The sequence below is a fragment of the Acanthisitta chloris genome, unplaced genomic scaffold, assembly GCF_000695815.1.
Source record: "Acanthisitta chloris isolate BGI_N310 unplaced genomic scaffold, ASM69581v1 scaffold23755, whole genome shotgun sequence".
NCBI classification, from domain to species: Eukaryota; Metazoa; Chordata; class Aves; order Passeriformes; family Acanthisittidae; genus Acanthisitta; species Acanthisitta chloris.
Genome location: NW_008675661.1, coordinates 2,355 through 23,923, shown reverse-complemented (window position 1 = coordinate 23,923; position 21,569 = coordinate 2,355). Strand labels below are relative to the sequence as shown.

Genomic DNA, 21,569 nt, shown 5'->3' with positions numbered 1-21,569 from the left:
AGACTTATATGATAAACACTGAAGATTAATTCTAAAGAGAAGACGTCAACAAATTGCAGAAATTTTCTAGATCGCATTGAGGGATCTAAATCACAAGGAAGGAAATCCTGATTTGTATGTTTCAAGTCCCCTTTTATTGTACACACATTGATTAGGAATGGGTGATCAGAAATGGATGATTTGACAGGCTTAATTCTTCAGAGAAAGAATATTTTAATTTATTGATGGCATTTTCAGGTTCATTTAGGAAATCAGAGAACACCACTATTCACTTCCTAGTTTTACTTTACTGGCAGCTCCTTGACATAGCTAAGAATTGTGGCATTCTGTCCACCTCTGAGTAATGAGCTCTTTCACATCAGCGGACAGATATTTTTCTTCTTCTAGTAAATCATATAATATCTCATGTTGGAAGAGACCTATAGGGATCAAGTCCAACTCCCTGCTTCTTGCAGGACTACCTAAAAATAGACCATATAACTGTGTCATCCAGACACTCCTTTAACTCTGACAGACTTAGGGACTGCTTCCTTGAGGAACATGTTCCAGTGACCAACCACTCTCGCAGTGAAGAACCTTTTCCTGATGTCCAATCTGAACGTTCCTTGATGCAGCTTCGTACCATTTCCTTGTGTCCTATCGCTAGTCCTCAGAGAGAGAAGAGTGAAGATCAGCACCTCCCTCTCTGTTGCCTGCTTTGAGGAATTTGCAGACTGTGATGAAGTTGTGGTGACTGCCGAGTCACCCCTCAGCCTTCTCTTCTCCAGGTTGAACAAACCAACTGGCCTCAGCCACTCCCCATGAAACCTGCCCTTGAGACCTCTCACCATTTCGCTTGCCCTCCTTTGGATACACTCAAATTGTTTGGTGTCCTTCTTATACTGAGGTGCACCAAAAAACTGTTGTTTGCAAATGATGGCTCACTTTCCAACATTAATTCTTTTGCCAGTTAACATTCGATGGAATTTTCTTAGACTGAAATTTTTATTATACTGAATCATTACATGTTACACTGAAAATTTAAGCCACTTCTTTTGTAAAGGAGCAAATTGATATGATCCTCTGATCCTTGAGGTCCAACCAGGTGTTCTATGAATAACAGCTCTATCCTGTGTTGCAACATGTCTTCAAAACTTGCCAAACATAATGAGTATATTTGACATGACTATCTGGACTACAACTTCAGGAAGATGAAGCCTGAAAAACAAATGTCAGTATTTCAAAGGATCAGGAGAAAGTGGGAAAAAAAAAAAAAAAGTGATTTATAAGTAGATATTCAGCTTTGATTTACTATAGGCATTTCAAAGATTATTTTTAACCATAACTAATTACAAGTGATAATTTAACACTTTAGCCATCTCCATCTTTAACTTCTCTCCATACCACAGAAAATAAGAAAGGTACATGGACTAAACAGCCTGTTGACATTTTACTTCTAATTTATATGGGGTATTCTTGAAAATTACCCCCCAGTTGAACAGTTTAAGCTTTGCCGTAGTCAGTACAGTAAGTAGTAATGACTGCAATCAGGATTTACAGTTTTAAACTGCCTAAACTTCTGCAGAAATTAGCCTAGTTTAAGATGCTGAAAGTGTAAGACAATTTAAAGTGCTAAAAACCTAAAGAAATTGCTTTGTATTTTTATAATTTTGATAAAGTCTGAATTTTTCTGCTCTGAGGAATACACAATGTAGCCTTGTTTGTGCACAGACATGATGGAAAAATAACACTGACTCCAATCACAGAACATTACAGTGACTTAAGGCAGTGAAAAGTGTAAATATTCTTGTCACACACAAACTTTTGTTTTCTCAAATGTAATAGATTGTAACCGAAATCTACAGCACTCTTTAACAAACATATTCTCAGTGGTCGATATTTAATCATGACTTATTAAGTTTATAAAACACATATTAAGACTTTTTCCTGATAAAAAGCAGATCTATGAATAATTTGTCATAGTCTTTATTGATCAGACTACTGATTACCGTAAGTGTTTTCATGTGAAAAACATGTTTATATTCTGAATATATGGTAATTAAATATTCTTGTATCAGTACCAGTGACATGTCCAATTACAGAAACTGCATTTTGACTGCACAATTGTACAGCAGTGACATTGTGACTCACAGACAAACACTTGGCTCTGTTATTTAGTTCAGAGCATGACTATTACCTTGAAACAGGAAGCATGTGCATCTGTAATCTAAATACAGAGCTCATCACACAGAATCCATTTTGACATTAAATTGGAGGTACAGCCTGATCTGGAGCACTGCACTGGCCATTCCCAGGGAGGACATTGCAAGGTTCCAAGAAAGACAGAGACAGAAGCCAGGACAGTCAGGATTGTTCAGGGTGGAGATGAACAGGCAGGAACACAATAAAATGTCATATAGGTGGTATGGGGAAGTGAGCCGGTGCGTTTTGCTCTTCCAGCAATATGGTGGATGAATAAGACAACAGTCAAGTTACTTAAAACCTAGTAAATTCAAAGCTGGTAAGAAGAAATATGCTTTTGTTCAACAAATTATTTAAGTCTTTACTTGGGCTGTACTTTCAAGTTGCTTTCAAAATTCTCAGGCTCAAGAGGGACAGGATGTTCTTATGCACTGAATGAACAACAGGACCTGCAGCAACGAGCAGCTGGTTTTGGATTAAAGTGCTTCGGGCTTTGTCCATTTTTGTCATTCCAAGTTTACAAATAGGAATATTTTGTTTGGAGGTTTCATCCTGCATCTAGTTGTGGCATGGGATCCTTTTTGCACTTCTTGTGACTGCTTCTTATTCCTATTGGAATTAGAGGATTGGGCTGGGTAACTACAAGAATGGTTTAGTATTGGCAGTTTCTCAGAAAATCTGATGATAAAGAAAGATAAGTTTTCTATTCATCAAAAAAAAATCATTTGGTTCAGTGGCAAGTGGTTTGGAAATCAGGGCACCAGCAAAGTAAAAAATATTCAGAAATCTCATTCACGTTTTACAACATTCAAAACTTGCGTTCACTTAGAAGCTTCCCAGTCTAGAACTTCTGTAGTTACTCCTGAAGTATGTCATGCAAGGTAGTTGCTAAGATTATCCACAGAAACAAGCTAAAGAGCTACTGAACTAAATCAACCTGAATGCAGGCTACAAGATGAGATGCATGCAGCTTTCTGTGGCCAGAAATCTCTTCTTTCCCAAGGGCCATGAAACTTCTGGGGCTGAAGTACCCTGCTTGCAGACCTTGCCCCTGGAAGATGAACTCCATGTGACAGCTGCAGGTGATGTGCCTGCACTTGGAATGTGTGAGACCCATATCTAAACTCCTACTCTACCAAACCACAGAAGTGACTACCATCATTTGGCAATTGACTTCCAGTGTGGCTCTTGAGCACCATGTTGTAAGACTGTACTGAAGGTCACAGAGAAAGCCTGAGGTAGATAGCCTTCAGCTATCTACATACTCAACAAATATTTGAGACACTGAATTTTGAAGCAACCTCCCCTAAACCCCAAAAATAATGAAAAAAAAAAAAGGTTTATGTCAGACAGCCACCTGAATCTACAGCTGCTTTATCCCAAATGAAACTGGACTCCACCCAAACACCTGTTTTCCATTCCAAATCTTTTTATGGTGCTGTATCTGAAGGCTCAGCTTTTCTTTTGGATAGCTGCATTATCTAAAGCAAATAAACTGTTGAATATCAGAAGCCAAAAAGCAATATTTGCAGAATGTATGGAAAAAAACCCTCCGAAATGTTCTTCTCATATTACCTTCAGAGATGTTAAGCTGGTTAATGAACTATATTCATATTTACCTTCACCCTGCTACAGGTATCAGTGGTGATGTTATTACTGGTTGGTATTACCAATGGGATTTACCTTTATCCATGCTTGCATTTGATAGCATAAACAATCTCATTATGTGGTCCAGAGGACTTGTTATGCTAAGAAATAAATTTTGGCATTCAGTTTCTAGTCCACCTACACATATTCTGTGTAAATAAGCTTTACAATTGCTCTGGATCTATTGGCTGCTAAAATTTCCCCTCATTTGTCTTCAAGAGAGTGATTAGAGGCAGATAGAGGTCGCAGCTAAATTTGAGTGGCAGTAAGCACTTGAAAGAAAACAGCTTATTTTCCAGAAGAATGTTTTCATGACATAAAGCACAAAAGAAAAAATTGAGAAGGATAAAAGGGAGTCCATTTCCTGCTGTGATGCAAGTAACATCCAAACTATTTAGTCACCCGAGGAGGACATGAAAGCTGTTTCACATTTCACCATGGTTTTATTTTACATTTCACTATTTCAGGAATTTCCCATAATTCTTTATATAATCTAATTGCATGTCTTAAAGATCTCATCTATAGAACATCTACAGAATGAAACTAGGGCAAAGAAATATTTCCACCTTTGAGTAGATTGCATGTAAAACCAAGGTAGACTGTGACTTGATGCTACTGTGGTATCAACTATCAATGTGATCAAAAAACCCAGTGTGGGCAGCCTTTATCAGCCCCTGGTGCTTATCAGCCAATGGCCCAGAGGCCACATGGACCATACAGATCACAAACGTTTGCCAGCTGGGGAACACAGAGGGATTCGTATTTTTATCCCATGTCTACACACCCCACTGTAACTACATCAGTTAGAGCAGCTAACCAGTTTTTCACCATTCCTTCTCTCAGAGACTGCCACAAGAGCTTCATAGACACCATCACTGGTCACATGAGCCGAGTGCTTCAGAGCTGGGGCTCCTCAGAGTGCAGGATGAAGATGCACACACCCACAGAGGTGCATCTAAGGAGTCAAACACCTTGCACTTGTATAGGCTAGAAGGCACCACAGAACAATGACAATATGAAAAGACAACTGAAGTGTGCCCTTTTGTTGCAAGCTTGAGGTGGAACATGGATTCAATCACCTCAATGCATGTTGGCAATCCCTGAAGGTCAGAATAGATGTTAAGATGCTCCGTGCTCCTCAGGTTGCAATTAGCTTTCCTGCAGCTCCAAAGGGGAAAGCTGGGGCTTTTCAGTCACGTCCCTATTGCTTTGTGTCAAGTGTCCTGTACCTGAATGTTGAGCAAGAGAGATTACTGCTCAAAGATCCTACTGCTGACCCTAGAGCTTAGCAGAGTGCATGAAACTCAGGAATTATTGCAGAACCTCCTTACATATGAGTGGGTTTGGAGTGGTTTTTTCCCTACTATCACCATACACCCACAGGAGTACCTGTATGTACACCCACATGCATGTGCACACACACACATACACACACATTCCTGACACTTCAGAACTCTGTCCTCTCAGCCACACTACAAATTACCTGAAGAGAAACATTTCCAGATAAACATGCTGTGGAGTAAAGCCATATGCAGTGGATTAGCATCCACTGCAGAAAACCAAACCTATGGTGTAACTGAAGTAAACCACTACTTCTTCCTAAGCTTCATTTCTAAAAGCAGCTCTCAACACCTCTATTCTGTTCAATGTTGTTACTACCATCCCAACTCAAAATTTTCTAGCTACAGTTCCCATGTTAAAAGTCTGTACTGAAAACCATTTTGCTCTCTCCCCTGGTCTAACTAGATCTGTTACAACTCACCCTTACACTGAAGGACAAACCAGTACAGTCTCTGCACAGACTTTCAGCAACGGCACGTGTGTGTGCATGCACATGCCTCCTGTTTTAACATTTTAAACACAAAATATTTCACATCCCCAGAAACATGCTTGCCACACCTATGAAAGAGAAACAAGGAGGATCACTGGGCCTCACAATAATCACTTAAATAAGAGGACTCTTATAAGCTAAAAGTCTAGGGGATATGTTTTCAGACTTTGAAATTAAGTGCCTGTTCTACACAAGGCCTAAAGCTTTCGCTCTTTTGTGAGTCAAGATTTGGGTGCTCCATTAAAATTTTGAGTCCCACACTGTGGATAAGTGTATGCTGCGGAGAGTTTGGGAATAGAGCTCCAAATTTCTCCAACCACCACAAAAAATGAAGCAACAGTTAGCATATCAACAAGTGGTTTTGAAGAGGCTATAAAAATTACCTACACCTGCTTCTCAAAGTCACTGAAAGCAACAAGATTCAGAAAGGAAGTGCATTAAGAAGAAATTAATGTACCAATGAAGAAATAGTTCAAACTAATTACATAATATGTAATTATCACAAGTAAGTATTTACAGATAAACTTCACTTCTAAAGGCAAACCTTTATTTTAGTGAGCACAGAGGTACTAGTGGTAGTGTTTGCCTGAACCGTTTGACAGAATCACTTCAGGCTTTGCAAATACACAATTCTCTTCTCTGGGGAGAAAGTCAGAGATGGACAGATGTTCTAGGAACTATCCTTCCATATCTAATTTTTTTTTCAAATAGTAATATACTTCTAAATCTTTTTAAACACTGGGTTTGTTTTGGCTTTTTTTTCAAAAAAAAAAAGCTTAAAAGATTACCAGTGCATTAAAATAATTAAATATGCCAAATTAATCTGTTTTAGAAACAGTTAATAAGCTTAGTGTGGCTCATGATGCTATCTGAACATACTACATGCAAAGGAGACTCTTAGCATGCACTAATGTGACCGGTAATCTGTAAACAAAATCTGCATCATGACTAAAAGTGCTTTTTGCTACCAGTAGCAGTGATTTTCCTATCTCATTCTGCACTACAATGAGTACTTTTCATATTTTAGTGACAAACCTCTGAATTTTCTTCTCCTTACTATTCTAAAGTTGGATCCCAATGTATTTAAATATCTTCTTTTCAGTGTCCATTGAGCTAACACGTTCTAATATTGCATCTGATCATATACATAACATACATAGTTTATCTGGTGAGTAGATTTACCAACAGTGAATTCTACCCTTAACATTTCATTATTGCAGTAAGCCTTATATATGTAAATAACTATACATATACATTCTGGGCAGATGGAGGCCACCATGCTGACAAAGTGTGTCTCTCAGGGATGGAAGGATGGAGATGTCCACAAGGGATACCTATTGACAGATTGTTGAAAGATGTTAGGGGAAAAATGCAAGATTTTTCTTAATTTTACTTTTAAGACTGAACCAAAAGCTAGGAAAACACCCTGAACAAACAAAAACCTACCAAAAAGGGCTCCCCCAAAGCAAACAAAAAACCCAACCCCCAAACAAAAGCATGATCTCAAGAAAAGAAAAACAGACAAACACTTGTTCCTAAAATAGGTAGTATTCATCGAATCAAAGAGTAATCCTTCTATCATTAAAGTGTCACTCAAAAAGAAGAACAAAGTAATTGCTTCAATGTTCTACTTTAAAGTCCCATTCCTAGAACACTAATACTGCTAATTTACAGGCAAAAATATATAGACATATACATTCAAGATCAAGTCCTTTTCAAAATGTTAATTTTGCTCATGTTGGTAATGGCTTTATAGAGTATTTTCTTGATGTGAACCCAGAATTAACTACAAATCAAGCCAGGAGTGACCAGCGAGATGGAGAGACCAAAACCGGTTCTTACCAGACTGTACACACAATTACATGAACAGGGGAATAAGGAATGTCACCTTTAATGTGACAGCAACTCCCTAATCGACTACTTTCATCATTAAGCTTCCAATTCATACACTCTTTAAAGGAAAGTAAATTCATCATTTCCCACACCCACTCCTGCACTTCAAGAAGCTTTTACCTATGCCTCAGACAATAATATACAACATCTAAAGCACTTTAACCACAAGGACACTAAGTCTGAGGATCTTAAATGGGCAAAAGATGAAAACACAAACAAGTGATTTATGCAAAAATTAATGAAAGTAATTTCTGCTGTTTTAGATCTCTTATATGACCTTAAGGCACTTACATTTATTAATAAAGCTTTGCAATTACATCCTGCAATTTCATACTCATGCCCTGCAATGATTTACAGATACAGAAAATCTGAAAAGTATCAGCTCTGGTAAAGATCTGAAGTATTAGAAGAACTCTTCCCCATTCTCACTCATGTCTTTCACTCTGCCTCTGAGTAAGCTGCTCTGAAAGGAAAAAAACTAAACAAACAACCCAAATCAATCAGAAACCTAGTGGCTGTTTTGTTGTGGTTGTTGGTGCTGCCCTGTTGGGGTTTTTTATTTGTTTTTTTTTCCCCAGGGAAATATTTATGCTTTCCTGTTAGCTGAAATATATCATTCTGCTAGTTTTAGTCTAAAAAGAAATTATGTCAGAATAGCCTGAGAATGTAATACATCTTTGTTAGTGTGTTCTCTAATAAAGCAGAAGAAATACCAAAGGAAGCAAGCAAATGTCCACAAAACACCAGTAGTCCATAAGTAACGGACTACCTTATTTACAACGGAACATCCCGTTATTTATAATGTGGTTACCTGGAACTTATCATAATCAATGATTTTATAAAAATGTCTAAATGCAGCTGCATCATGTCTAGCAATTCACTTAACCCAAATCTGGGGTCAGAGCCTTTCACCAGTTATGATAAAGTAGCACCTTAAAAAAAAACCAACAAAAAACCAAAAAACCAAACACATAAAAACCAAACTTGGTTTTATTTTTCCTATTTACATATACAGACATTTCTGCAATATAAAAGTTTAAAACCAAATAAACTGTACATATAATACATCAACTAAAATCTTCATGAACAAAATCTCAAGTTTGGAAGTTTGTTTAGAATTCATTAAATAAAGCAGCATTAAAATCCAACAAATGAAGATGAGGATGAAGAGGAAAACAATGACCACATAACATCTGCGTTCTGCCCTTCACTTTTATCATTTATGCTTGCTGAACCTTTGTCCTCAGTGTAACCTGAAAAACCTCGAAATTCTGAGTTTCTCTCACTTGTCTGAAATAAGTCCAAGAGGGCCTGCAGTGGTGAGCTACAAGTTTTTCTCTTCTCTTCAGGCACACAGTGTCCATCTGTGTACTTTACGCATAACTCCATGTTCTGTTTCCAAGTGCCTCTTTTATTCCTTCCTGAGTTAAGCTTCACTTTTCTGTGCAGCTTTACCAACGGAGAACTGCAGGCAGTGCTGGCAGCTGATGCATTATGTTCTTTGTTTACAGCAGCATCAGATACCTCAGCCTCCAGAACGACATTGTGCTGCATTTGTTGATGATTATCACACAAATCATGGCTTTTCTTGACAAACGTAGGATTGGCATCTGTTCTTTTCAAACACTTTGCTGGCAGAACTGCTGCATTGTTTAATTTTCGTTTAGGCTGTGATAGGCTTTTGTCTTTTTCACTAAAATCTGTAAGTTGGGTATGGGAATATGAAGAATATATGCCTTCCTGAAAACACTGTACATTCCTTTGGTTTACATCTGATTCCAGTATTTCCTTACTGAATGGCTCATAAACTCGAGACAAGTTCTCTGTGTATGCTTTGCCATCTTTCTGACGGGGTGGTTGTATGGAATTTGATGATACCACAGCCTCTCTTGGGTTTGCAGCACAATCAGTTTCAACGTTTTCATCCTTAATTCTAAACTTACCTTTTAGTTCTGAAGGTTGTGACAGGTGACAATGAAGAACTGAACAGACAGATGCAGAACTAGGGGTAGGCACTGGCACAGAATTTGGTTGTACTTCTGCAGGTTGGCAATCCAGTTTGAGCGCTCGCATTGCTGTGTTCTTCCATGAGTAAGTTTTCAAAGAAATGCGCTGCTTTTTCAGTCTTTCTTTCAGCTCATCTGGTCTGGCTATCTTTCCGATAATGGGAGAAAAACATCCTGTGGTACATTTTGTCCTATGATGAAATTGTTCAAAAATATTAACAAATGTAAAACCTCCATGTAGCATAATTCCATATGCAACTGATTCTAGAAAGGCAACTGAACTGACAAAGCAGTTTTTGGTTTTACTTTCAAAGGAAAGAGATATTTAGGGGAACAATACACTATTTCTACAGGAACACAGTGCCTTATATTCGAATTTGATGTTTTCTTACTGATTTCTACAGCTCATAAAATTGTGTTAAAATACACCAAGTAGTGTAGTATTTCAGTAAATCTCAATTCACAGTGGCATTAAAAACAAAATAAATTAATTAATATAATGCAATGACCATAAATACTTTAAAATATTCTATGATATACACACACAAAATTAACATATTTTCCTGACAGTATTTCAAGCCTAACCACTCTGAGTATTTTGAAATCACAACAGGAATAAAGCTTTGCCTTCATTACGCTATCGGTTGTTTTACTCTATTTGCATTTCCTTCGATTTCACTAAGAATATCTTTATTTGTTCAATACTTGCCTTTTTCTAATAAATAAATGAGAAAGTTATTCCTCATCTCCTAACTCATTTGCAAAAAATCAGAGTAACCTTGAATTGTGTTACTGTTTCAAGTAACAAGGACACTGGTGCCTACAGTCCATGACATGAAATAAGCCTTTCTTGCCCTTTCAAGAAAGCAAGTTTTCCTTTCTTTGTCCAGCACAGGCAGGACAGAAGCTAAGATGCTTAACATATAGATAGGAAGGTCTAGAGCAGACTAGGAAACGTATTTCCACAGGTAAGGAGATCAGATTGAGGAGGATATAATTTGCTGTTCTTAGGCTACTGAGAATGACAAAGTATTCAGAGCAAGATGTGCAGACATTGCTGTCTTTCTGCCAGCAACACGTACAGGAGATTTTGCTTTACAGAAGCTGAAGGATAGGTAGGACAACTTTTGGCAATTCCCTTCAGTCTCATCCTTCTGTGATGCCATTTGCACTTCTGATTTGCTTTCCCTAATTTCCACTTTACAGAACTGACCTGCCAGGTACAACTGCATTGCAAATTTCCATGACTTATTTCAGACTAAAAATCATGAACTTATTCTGTATCCAGAATTTCAGAACTATATTACGTTTAATGTCTTAACTCACAGAGTCTATAAGATTTAGAACATGTAACTCACATTTTTATTTTTGTTGTATCATCTTTGTATGCAACAAACTCATAACCAAATGCTGAGATTATATCATCCACAACTTTATACTGCGTGCTTTGTGCAAAATTTTGATGCTGTTCACTTTCAAGATGCTGCAAATAAAGAAAAGACATGAAACAAACCTTATACTACAGATATGAGTATACAAATCAAAAGTATATGGAGCAGTAAGTAAATATCATTAATTTATTGCCAGCTTCTCCAAGACATGAACTACTAGTGCCTTCAGTTCATCATATATTCAAGTAGCAATCAAGAATTAAAATCTACAAGGCAAAGAAATACCCACTAGCTGCATTATAGGAGATAGTATTTTAAAATAAACCTTTTTTTTTTAGAATACTTTAAAATAAAACATATATAGAAACCTCTGTTGATACCACACTTAAGGGATATGACTGTATCAAAGCATATACTTGACATTTCACATACTGTTTGTAGATCTTCGTATTTCTTCCCACAACATTCACAATATCCTCTCTTCTTTTTGTCCTTCTGAAGAAGCTGAGCAGGCATTCCACAGTCCTTCTCACTATTTATTTTGTGTCTGTAAAGAGAATATTAATGAGTCTCAGATACGGAGCTGAGCTCTCAAATTGCCTCTCACAATATGTTCATTCTTATTCATTTAAAAAAAAACCCCTACTAAAACAAACTTTTATTCCCCCTTAAACTATTTACATTATGTTAGTCAGTGCTTAGGAAAAAGAAAAATGATGTATAAATTTAAAAACGAAACAAAATCAAAACAAAGCAAAAAATATTTACTGCAAGAAGACAGACGCAGTGGAACATACTGAAATCTCTGTGTATAGCTGGTAAAAGCAAAAAAGAGAAAAAGAGAAGTCTTAACATCCACTGTCAATATTTTTGATGCCTAGAAAACACACGACAAAATCACTTGGTCTGATGGATGACCCCTCATTCTTTGGTAAGAGTAACAGTCATATTTGTTGGTTACACACAAATTTTGAATATCCTGACCAGATGCCATTTTGTTCTGTTTTTCTAGGTACAGGCTAAGTGGGAATCCAAGAAAATGAACCTCAGATTCTTCCTGGAAATTGAAACATGAAGAGGTTTTCAATTGCTGCTCCATGACCTTCACAGTCCTCATCTGGGGAAAGCTACTATTTGCTGCAATTCACTATTAAACCACCCAAGGCTGACATGTCAGCACTAAAGCAAAGTCATCAATCCCTACTTCCCTTTTACTAGAAACAAACAGAGTCATCTCCCTGTCTGGCCAAAAATCACTCTGACAGGCTTTACTAAGTATCTGCAGAGATGTAAGCTCAGGACTTTACACCCAGCAGCCTGTCTTGAAAAATCTCTAGCTCGCAAAGCATAGCAATGTACTGCTCAGAACAATAAGGGCACACTGCTTTTAAACCACAAGTCTAACCTGTCTTAAGAGCTGAGCCAGCACTTCTTGGGCTCCTCAGAACAGGCTCCACCTAGCTGCTGCTTTGACTGCTACATCAGCCTTCACACCTGCCCTCTGGGAAATAAAGTCGCAGAAAACCAGTCTAACACGATAAAAGCGAGAGAATGTATCATCTCAAGACTGAATACTCTCTGCAAGTCTTGCCCAATGCAGAAGCAAGTAGAACTGACAAGTTTGCTTCCACAAGCTTTTCTCCAGATCAAGATAAAATCAATGAGTACCTCCCTCTCTCACTCCCGAAGCTGACATGCCTCACATTTAACAGCCGAGTATAAAACAATCTCCCACTTAAATATCTCTTTGGTACACGCCCACATGACATATTAATTAGGAATACTCATTCAAACATAACTCCTGAAATTTTTAACATATGATATTCCTTAATCCATATAAATGAAAACTGCTTTTTTGGTTCTTCAATGCTTTGTAAAGAATGAGCCTTTCTAACCCCCTCTGAAGCAACACGGTCAGAAATTGCCCTATTAATAGAGCACTAGCATTGCAATGTAGGGTTTTTTGCTTTTTCATACTGCTACATTCGTTGCAATTTAAAAAAAAAGGCATCAGCTGAAAACCTCCAGCACTACAATAATAGTGAAGACTGGACAGAACCTGAACTGGAGAGAAGCCATTTTATAAAGAAAACAGCTATCACACCTAAGTAAGTCTTAGGCCCCAAGGACAGAAAAGTAGTAGGTTACTAAATACAGAAAGCTCCACATATAGCAAAGCTACCTTTCACCTAAATATCTCTAGTCGCTCACAAGAATTAATTTCAGAAGACAATGAAAGATGAGAGGTAGAAAACATTCAAAACAGTAGTTTGATTCGCAAAACCCCCAAATAATTCTCTTAAGTAATTTCAAATCATAAAACTGATTTGCCAAAAGTTCTAACTGCATCTGCAGTGCTCGGATAGAGCCTGAATGCCAAAATGTATCATATAACCACTAGCTGTAAGCCCAACTGCAGTTCTACTGGGCAGCTGACATCTACTTTTCATCTCTGAAGAGTTGAAGCAGTATTAGCAGTCTAATTTCTATAAATTAGATTTTATCAACAATATGCACTCATCATCAACTACTGTGCACTATGATTGAATATCACTGCTTTTAAAAAAAAATGAAACTGCCTGCTTTAGCATTAGACAAATACAAAAGAAGTCTCAAGAAATTCACTTCCTGTGAAATACTTACTGAATGGCATCCAGGATGAGCACAAAGAAGAAACCAGTAGAAGAAAGGCAAAAAATTATCTTATGCTGCCCCAGTGAAAGGAGAAGGCTGCATTTTGGATGTATACATCTGTATGTCCAAGAAAAGGACTAAAGACAGGATAAAGAGGGTACAGAAAGACAGACAGACACCAACAGTGCAGTAAATACATCAGCTGAGTCATGGCTAGTACTATTACATAGCACAGAAAATTAGAAGAGCAATTATGTTAGAAGACAATTACCTTTGAAATAATATAGAGAACAGCCCTCTCCTCTGCCCACACCTCAGTAACAAATTTTCAACAAACCTTTGCTTAGACTGAGTTTGCTTTTGACTGGAAGTATACTTCTTATCCACCTCAAATGGACTATAAGGCTTGGAAACACAGTAGTTCAGAAGTGGAAAACTGGGCAACTGCAGATAAAACGGTCGGTACTGGCTGTGTTAGACAGAACAAGTGCATCAGAACAATCAGAAATGGAAAAAGGAGCGCACAGCACAAATTACATCAGGTCAAAAATCTTGAAAAAGTTTTCTCTTCTACATATACACAGACTGCTAAGAAGATAAATATCCTAGAATAAGTCATATAGTCCTTCCTATAAACTTGATACTGTCCTTCAGTTTCCATAGCTTCCTTACACATTCCCTGCAATAAGACTTTTGTGTCTATTCATTGCTGTGAGTTGGGTAACCAGTAAACCTAAGAACCATTTGGACAACAGTGCATTTGTGCTCCTGAGAAGTAGCTACAGCAGTTCCCAACATTCAGTGCATTTTTACAATTTTTATTTTACCATTTTCTTCTTTTTTAAACAAAAAATTTCATCAATTCACCATTCTAAATATAAAACCTGACCTCCTTGTTCTCCAGAGAGATAATTTTCTTGTGCATCACTGTAGTTGGAAAGTTATCAGAACTAGCAACTGTACCAGTGCTCTGAATATATCAAAAATGTTTAAAATAGGGCATGCCAAAATTTCACACACTGAATCATTCAACTGAAATACTGATGCCAGAGTTCAGCCTGACTTTTTTGGGCTTTTGGGGTACAGAATTTGCATCCAGAAAACCTTGTTAAGATTCAAAGCTTCCAGGTTCCCCTTCATTCATATGGCCCTTGGCAGAAAGTAATTCAAAGAATCCACTCTCATGATCTACAAACTGGAGCTACATCTTAACTTTCTACTTCCATTACCCATTGTAAATATTCCCTACTATACTGCTACTCGTTCAATCTCATTTGGTGGCTAAACACATGTGTATCTTATTCTAAGAGGGCAGTAGCCTTGGCATCTAAAGTCAGGAAGTTGGAGGAAACCAAGATCTGAAGTAACTGATGATTCCTCAAGTAATTCTGAATCGCTGTTTGCGAACCACATTACTGAATGCATGAACAGAACACTTACCGACTTCTATCTTCCACCCTGATAAATGGCTTTTTCAGTCTACCTGCTTAAGGGGGGAGAAAAGGAAATTAAGAGAGAAATACTCTTCTTCATTCAGCAAATTACTCCAGTAGGTGAATAAATAAGCAGACTTTATTTTACAGTTCATTATGGTCACGTTTTGAGAAACTCTTGATTTCCACAAGGTTTTTCTACATGCTTTTCTTGGGCATACAAACTGGAATACAGCACCACACTTGACCACATGAGAACTGCACGTTTTTAAGCACTCAGAAAATAAGGCAAAACATTGAAATACTTACTTTTTGACTTCTGAGCAGTAACATGTTTTCCCTATTGAACAAAAGGGAGAAGATATAAAATCCTTGAGCATTATTCTGCACTTTACTTAAAAGATTTAGCTGTAAGTAATTTTCAGTTATGAGGGTCTCCCTGTGTTAGTCATGACACCGTCACGATGAATTCTGCAGGAAGCTAAGCTCATCAGCACTTCAGAAATATGGTAACATGTTTCTCAAAGAAATATTTATTTCTACACTGCAAAAACCCCACAAGTGCTCTCCTTCAGATGCCTCAATTTATCTTTCCTAAACAAAAACTAAATGAAGAAACCCACAAAGGTAAATTTACCGACTTATGCTCATTCTCAAAAATACCTTCCCACGGTTGACAGTTGATTCTTAACTACAGACAACATTTTTACAACACTTTATAAATGCTAATTAATTGCAAGCTGTAAAATGCCACCAAAACACGTAGATAGCAAGAATCTCCAATGAAAACAATTCTTCTCATTTGAATGGATTTACACAGGTTGGTCCTTTTTTATTTTTAGCAATACAGATTAAAATTAAAAGGACTATTTTGTATTCAGAGAAAAAAGTAAAGTCTACATTCAAGCATCAGCTGTTAATTGTAATTGATTCTGGTAAAGGTACAAACTCTTACTTTACACTACTTGCAAAAAACCCTGACCTGCTATCCATGAACATACTGATGATTTGACAGAAAATTTTATGTGACCTCGATAATTAGCCAATATTATATTCCAAACCAACATAACACACACTAAGTAGTTTGGTTCCATTTACTTTTCACAGTCCCATGCCTGGACTAGGTAATTGTACAACTTCACATGTTTAATTTAAATTACAGAGCAACTGCAGAGTGCACAAGCAGCTCTAAGTTTTAATGTCTCACTGTATCATACACTAAACACCTGAGAAATCTGGATTTTCACAGACCAACTGCACATTATTGGCAGAAAAACTCAAAGATGCTTTATGTTAGTTCTTTAGGAAGGAAAAGTTGCAGTTTCCTTAAAGACAGCTTCTCCAGGAAACATAATTATGATTTTTCAAAATGGCCCATCAAAAGTAAAGCATTTCTCATCACTGTGTCATAGGGAAAATTATGCAAGGCAACTTAACCACAATCTACATCATATTAAAACCACACTACATTTTTTTAATGATTTATTACTTTAGAGGCAGGCAGAATAAAAATTTCACACAGTTCATTACTTGTGATTCTCAGATATCCTTTGCAAGAGCAAAGTTCTACACACCATGTAATCAGTGCCACTATGGAAGTTATTTTTAATAATACTGAAATATATAGGTAATACTTCACATTTTTCAGAGATGGTTTTAAAATCAATTCACAAAATATACTGGTCTGTGAAAAACTGAACACAAGCAAGACTTCATTAAAATATAATCTGCAAATCTTCACAGTAGGCAGCATTCAGCAGACCTGTGTTTTGTCAGTTAATGAAACAAACTGCATTTCCACAAATGGCAAAGAGCCACTTACCATGTCTTTAAAAGAACTGCCTGCTCTTTTGATTAGACAGAGTTCTCTTTTCTTTTGTTCAATGTAATTCTTAACATCTGGCAAAAAGAGGGAGAATTATACTCAGTTGAGTTTATTTTTGTGTGCTTGAAGCAATTTGTAATGCTTAGTATTTTGAATTCAACTAAGAATTCAACTAAAAATTCAAAATGAACATTACAAGTTCAAGGTAGGCTTCATCTAACGAAAATATTTACCATCAATATGAAGTATCTTCACTCCCCAACTCAAGGCATTGGATAGTATACTACCAGAGGGGATTAAGTCCTGCAAACAATAAATAATATTAATAGTGTTAAGCACGATATAGTAGATTTTCTAAAATAATGACAAACAATCACACTATGTAATATGAAAGCTGAGACTGAAGTGCAGACGTTTTGCTTCTTGCCCAAAGACCACTGCTCTCCTCAACTGACTTTTCCATCTCTGCATTACAGCACTTAACCATCAAAAGAATGTATGTAAACTTTCAAAGAGCCAAAACTGTTTTCTACTGTCACACTTTATAGTAAGATTTGAAGGCAGTGAATTTATACATCTACTTTAACCTGACAAGCACCTCTCAAATGTTAACAATCCTGACAAACTGCAATACTCGTCATAAGACTCCACAAACTTTCAGTTCTTCAGGAAGTACCCAGAAAGCATGACCTGACAGTTTACTTAGGACAATCCCTCAATGTCTGCCTGAGCATTCCATGACTGACTTCTCTCTTACACCAACTAAGGCCACTCTTAATACTGCTTGTTCTTTCTAGAAGAGCAAAATTCATTGATTACTTGGCTTACCTGCTCTTTGATTGCTTTTTCAACCAAAGATTTTCCTCTGCTCATACGTACCTGTATTAAAACAGAAACACATTTGTAGCATTTACACATTTACACTGCTCTTAACAAATACATATGTTAGCTATGATAGTCTCCTTTTGCTCACTGTACTGCTAATTTTTCATTAATTTGCATCTTCCTCACAAGTTAATACAGTCTAAGGTAGGGGATAAAGGAATAAAACACCCCAACATGCAATTGTTTTCAGCCAAACAGGTCACTGCATGGCTGGAGCAATGCTAGTGCCGGAACACACTGATGGTGGGAACAAGCAGACAGTGGCACACACCAAAAGAGGAGGTTTCATCAGTTGGGCTTCTGCTAATTAAGCTAACAGCCATGAATATAATCATACCCTCTGTTTTACCCTCTTCTTTTCTATCACTAATGCATCTCCTCTTGTACTTTATGCTGTTTGTTCAAAACAAGCTGCCTTTACTGACCTAGGTTATTTGCAAAACGAGGTGATCTCACCTTTGCAATGCAAAGACCAGCCTGCAGACTGGCTCACAGTCAGGTTTCTAAATAAGTACCACATATATAGTACAACTAATTATTTCCAAGTGTATTTTGAAAGCATGCAAAACTTGCCCATGTAAGAAACTTCACATAAACCTGTATAAATTCAGCTGTTGTCATTAACATGAGCCTCTATGAAAGAACTAAGAAAAACCTTAATATTCACAATGTTTGATTTTAACTATTTCCTTGAACTACTACTAACGAGTGCTTCTGTAGATATCTGCATTGACACCTCACATCAGCCAGATTTTACTAGGCTGTGTAGCTAAAGAGACAGGAACCACTGGATGCCGCCACAAGCCTGTCCATATTGATCCAGCTGTCAAACATAATAATGTCAGTGTTGTAAGTCAGACATACTATAGCTGAACAGATTTTAGTGTACTCTGCTTACTCACAAGAAAAGGCTCCTTTTCTTAATTAGTTCCTGAAGCTTTGCTGAACTACTTTGAGTTACAGTTAAGTTTAATAAGTTAGCCTGAAAAAGTTTAAAAGTATGCTTGAGAGAAAACCCCTTATTCAACCAAGGAATTGCTGCCCTCTTTAGGAAACAAAATAGGACAAACATTTTTTAGGAGCATATCCCATGGATTGTGTTTGATTTGCAGTATTATTACTAAGAAACTTACTGTATGTGCTATCTTAAATGAACTTCCATCATGTCGATCTTTTTGGTTGCTAGGATGAGGTGAACCACTTCCTCCATTACCTGCAGATTCTGGGCTAGGGACAGGAGAAATCTGGCCGAGAGTTTGTGCAAATTTTGCCTCCTTTTTATTAGTCACCAGATAGTTGATATCTTTACTAAGAAAACTCTCCAATCTCTAAATATAAAGATATAAAGCAAATAATTAATTCAGGACAACAGCTCAGTTAACTCAACTTTACACTGCACACTTTAAAGAAAAGTGATAAAACTTCTAGAATAATTAAGTTCAAAAGCATTGAATTAACAAGAAGATACTTTCTAAATATCTGGATGACAATTAGACTGAGTTGTACTAGCATCTTATCAGTCAGGAATTCTAATTTCTATTTCTTAATTCTGTAATCTTTATCAAAAGAGCTTTGCTTTGTTTTCATCATCATCATTTTTTGGACTAGTCAGTGGTAATACTTTCCAAATAGAAGATTTTAAACACTGCAATGAGAAGGGGAAACCACTGTATATAACAGAAATTACAAAGAAATGTTCAGCTAAACTTAAGGGCACATATATGTAAATGAAATTTACAGTCTGCAAGAAGCTATAATTTATTGAGTTTAGAACCAGCAGAAAAATCAAAATTTCAGGAAAATTACCATGTTTCACACCTATAGTATTTTAACATTTCTTGAAAAAGTAGAATTCTTTAGTAGATTCATATTCTTATTCAGCAAGATAAAAAAAGTGGTTATCCTATGCTTATTCTCTTCCATTTTGCTCCTCCAGTCTTTCATTGCCAACTATTGTGTGACTATCAGCTCTATTTGCCTGTTATTTCTTGCAAGTTTATGTAACAAAGTATTTTCCTCTTTCCCACTAATCAGCATGGAAAGCACAAATCACACAGGCAGCAAGCTTGAAACTCTGCCTTCCAACTCTGCTTCATGTACCTTCCCCAGAAAGGAGACATACAGAGAGAGGCACTTTCGAGTGCACTCTACACTAGTGAAAACAAAACATGTGGTAATTGATCTTGAAGGTGTTGAGCACCTCAGATTTAGGCATTTACTCCTCAGAATAATGCAGAAAAACTTCCTTTTCAGTCTTTGATTTGACCTTTCACTTCACATATGAATTCCTAAATTCTGTTTTAGAGAGTAAGACAAAAGACAGTGTGCACTCATTTGATGTTAAATGTAAAATGATGAATGTAATTCCAAACTGTGTTATTGCTATTCCTTACTGCTCCTATGAATTCAGACAGCATCTTGATTTAAAAGCATCAAGTTCATAAAGCTGGCTCAATGCTCCTCTGACGTCAAAGTATTGCCAAAGCAACGTTCAGAACAGTAGCAATTTAAACAGATACCTTTTGCTTCTGTGCTTAAAGTGTGTTTAATTCTTTAACTGCAACATTTTCTCTACATTAATTCAAATATTCAACTTTCAAGTGGACTAAGCAATTGCATTGCCTGTGTTGCTATCATATCCTGAACTTGCTTGTATCAAAGTTTCTTCCACACAGAAGAGAAAATAAGGAAAAAAAGTAGTAAGATATTTTAAAAACTTCATGATTTAAACAAGAGTATTTAAAAATACTAATTACCATACTCTGTGCAGAAAGTACTTATTGAAGTTACTGACTTATAGTAAGCATATGCAAAACTCTTTCTTTAATCTCTCTCGGGTTCAGCTGAATGACTTTAGTTGTAACATGTAAACATGCCAATATAGTGAGAATCAGCAGAGAAAAGCCACCTCAAACAACTAAAGTCATTAACTTTGTATAAATTTTAAGCCAAGTGAATAATCAACTGAAAACAAACCTTTAACATAAACACTTTTGTTACAATCAGCAAAGCAGCTGCTATTGAAAAACCACAGAATACTTTCTTGATAAGCTGTTTGTTAAACATTAAGACAAACATAGAAAAACAAAATCCCATCACTGATAGAATACAAATAACATTAAAATGCAGTCACAACATGAGGAACACATTCCACACATGCAGATTTCCTTGTAGTTTCATACAGGTCTCTGCTTATTAACTTACTTACCCCTCCCAGCTCTTTGAGGTCCTTTTCTATTTTTTCAGAGATCACATTTGATGGGATATCGAGGTAAAACACCTTCCCAGTGAGTGGCTTATATTTAAGTTTCTCTGGTTTTCCTGTATCTTTTTTCACATTCTTCAGAGAAGATCTTAACTTTTCTGGTTTTCCTTGTATTCCATCAGCTGGGGAAAAAAAAAAAAAAGAAAAGGGAATTTAAATACAAGTGGTGGGGTTTTTATTTACAAAAAGGAAAATTCATAAATGATAGAAATAGACACAGTCAGCTTCCACAGAATCACAGAATGGCTTGGGTTGGAAGGGACCTTAAACATCATCTAGTTCCAAACACCTTGCCATGGACAGGGATACCTTCTCAGTGGTTTGGCAAGTATTTACTGCCTGTGTACCACAGTACATACACTACTTGCACAGTCACTGAGAATCACACTAAAACCATTTTAGAACAGAACTTCTCTTACTCATCTGGAACACAAGAGATTTATATAGACTCATTGAAACAAACCCCCAAAATAGTCAAAAGTAACTTAAACACCAAAAAAATCTAAGATCTGCATCCTAGCATTTATCTGAACTTTCAGCACACACCTGAGACGCAAGACAACTAAGCTTAAAGTTCA

The 21,569-nt window shown here is 36.8% G+C and overlaps 1 protein-coding gene across 1 annotated transcript; it reads right to left on the bottom strand.

Annotated features, from left to right (window-relative positions):
* Nucleotides 1-8,689: 8,689 nt before the first annotated feature.
* DBF4 (DBF4 zinc finger) lies at nt 8,690-21,113 on the bottom strand (the record flags this gene model as incomplete). The annotated part of the gene is made up of 11 exons (XM_009075852.1): nt 8,690-9,749; nt 10,917-11,041; nt 11,382-11,496; nt 13,921-14,052; nt 15,024-15,069; nt 15,326-15,356; nt 16,839-16,915; nt 17,075-17,144; nt 17,670-17,720; nt 18,860-19,054; nt 20,935-21,113. Coding segments are annotated over 11 exons (2,081 nt in total), but the record flags the coding sequence as incomplete, so codon positions are not given.
* Nucleotides 21,114-21,569: the final 456 nt, after the last annotated feature.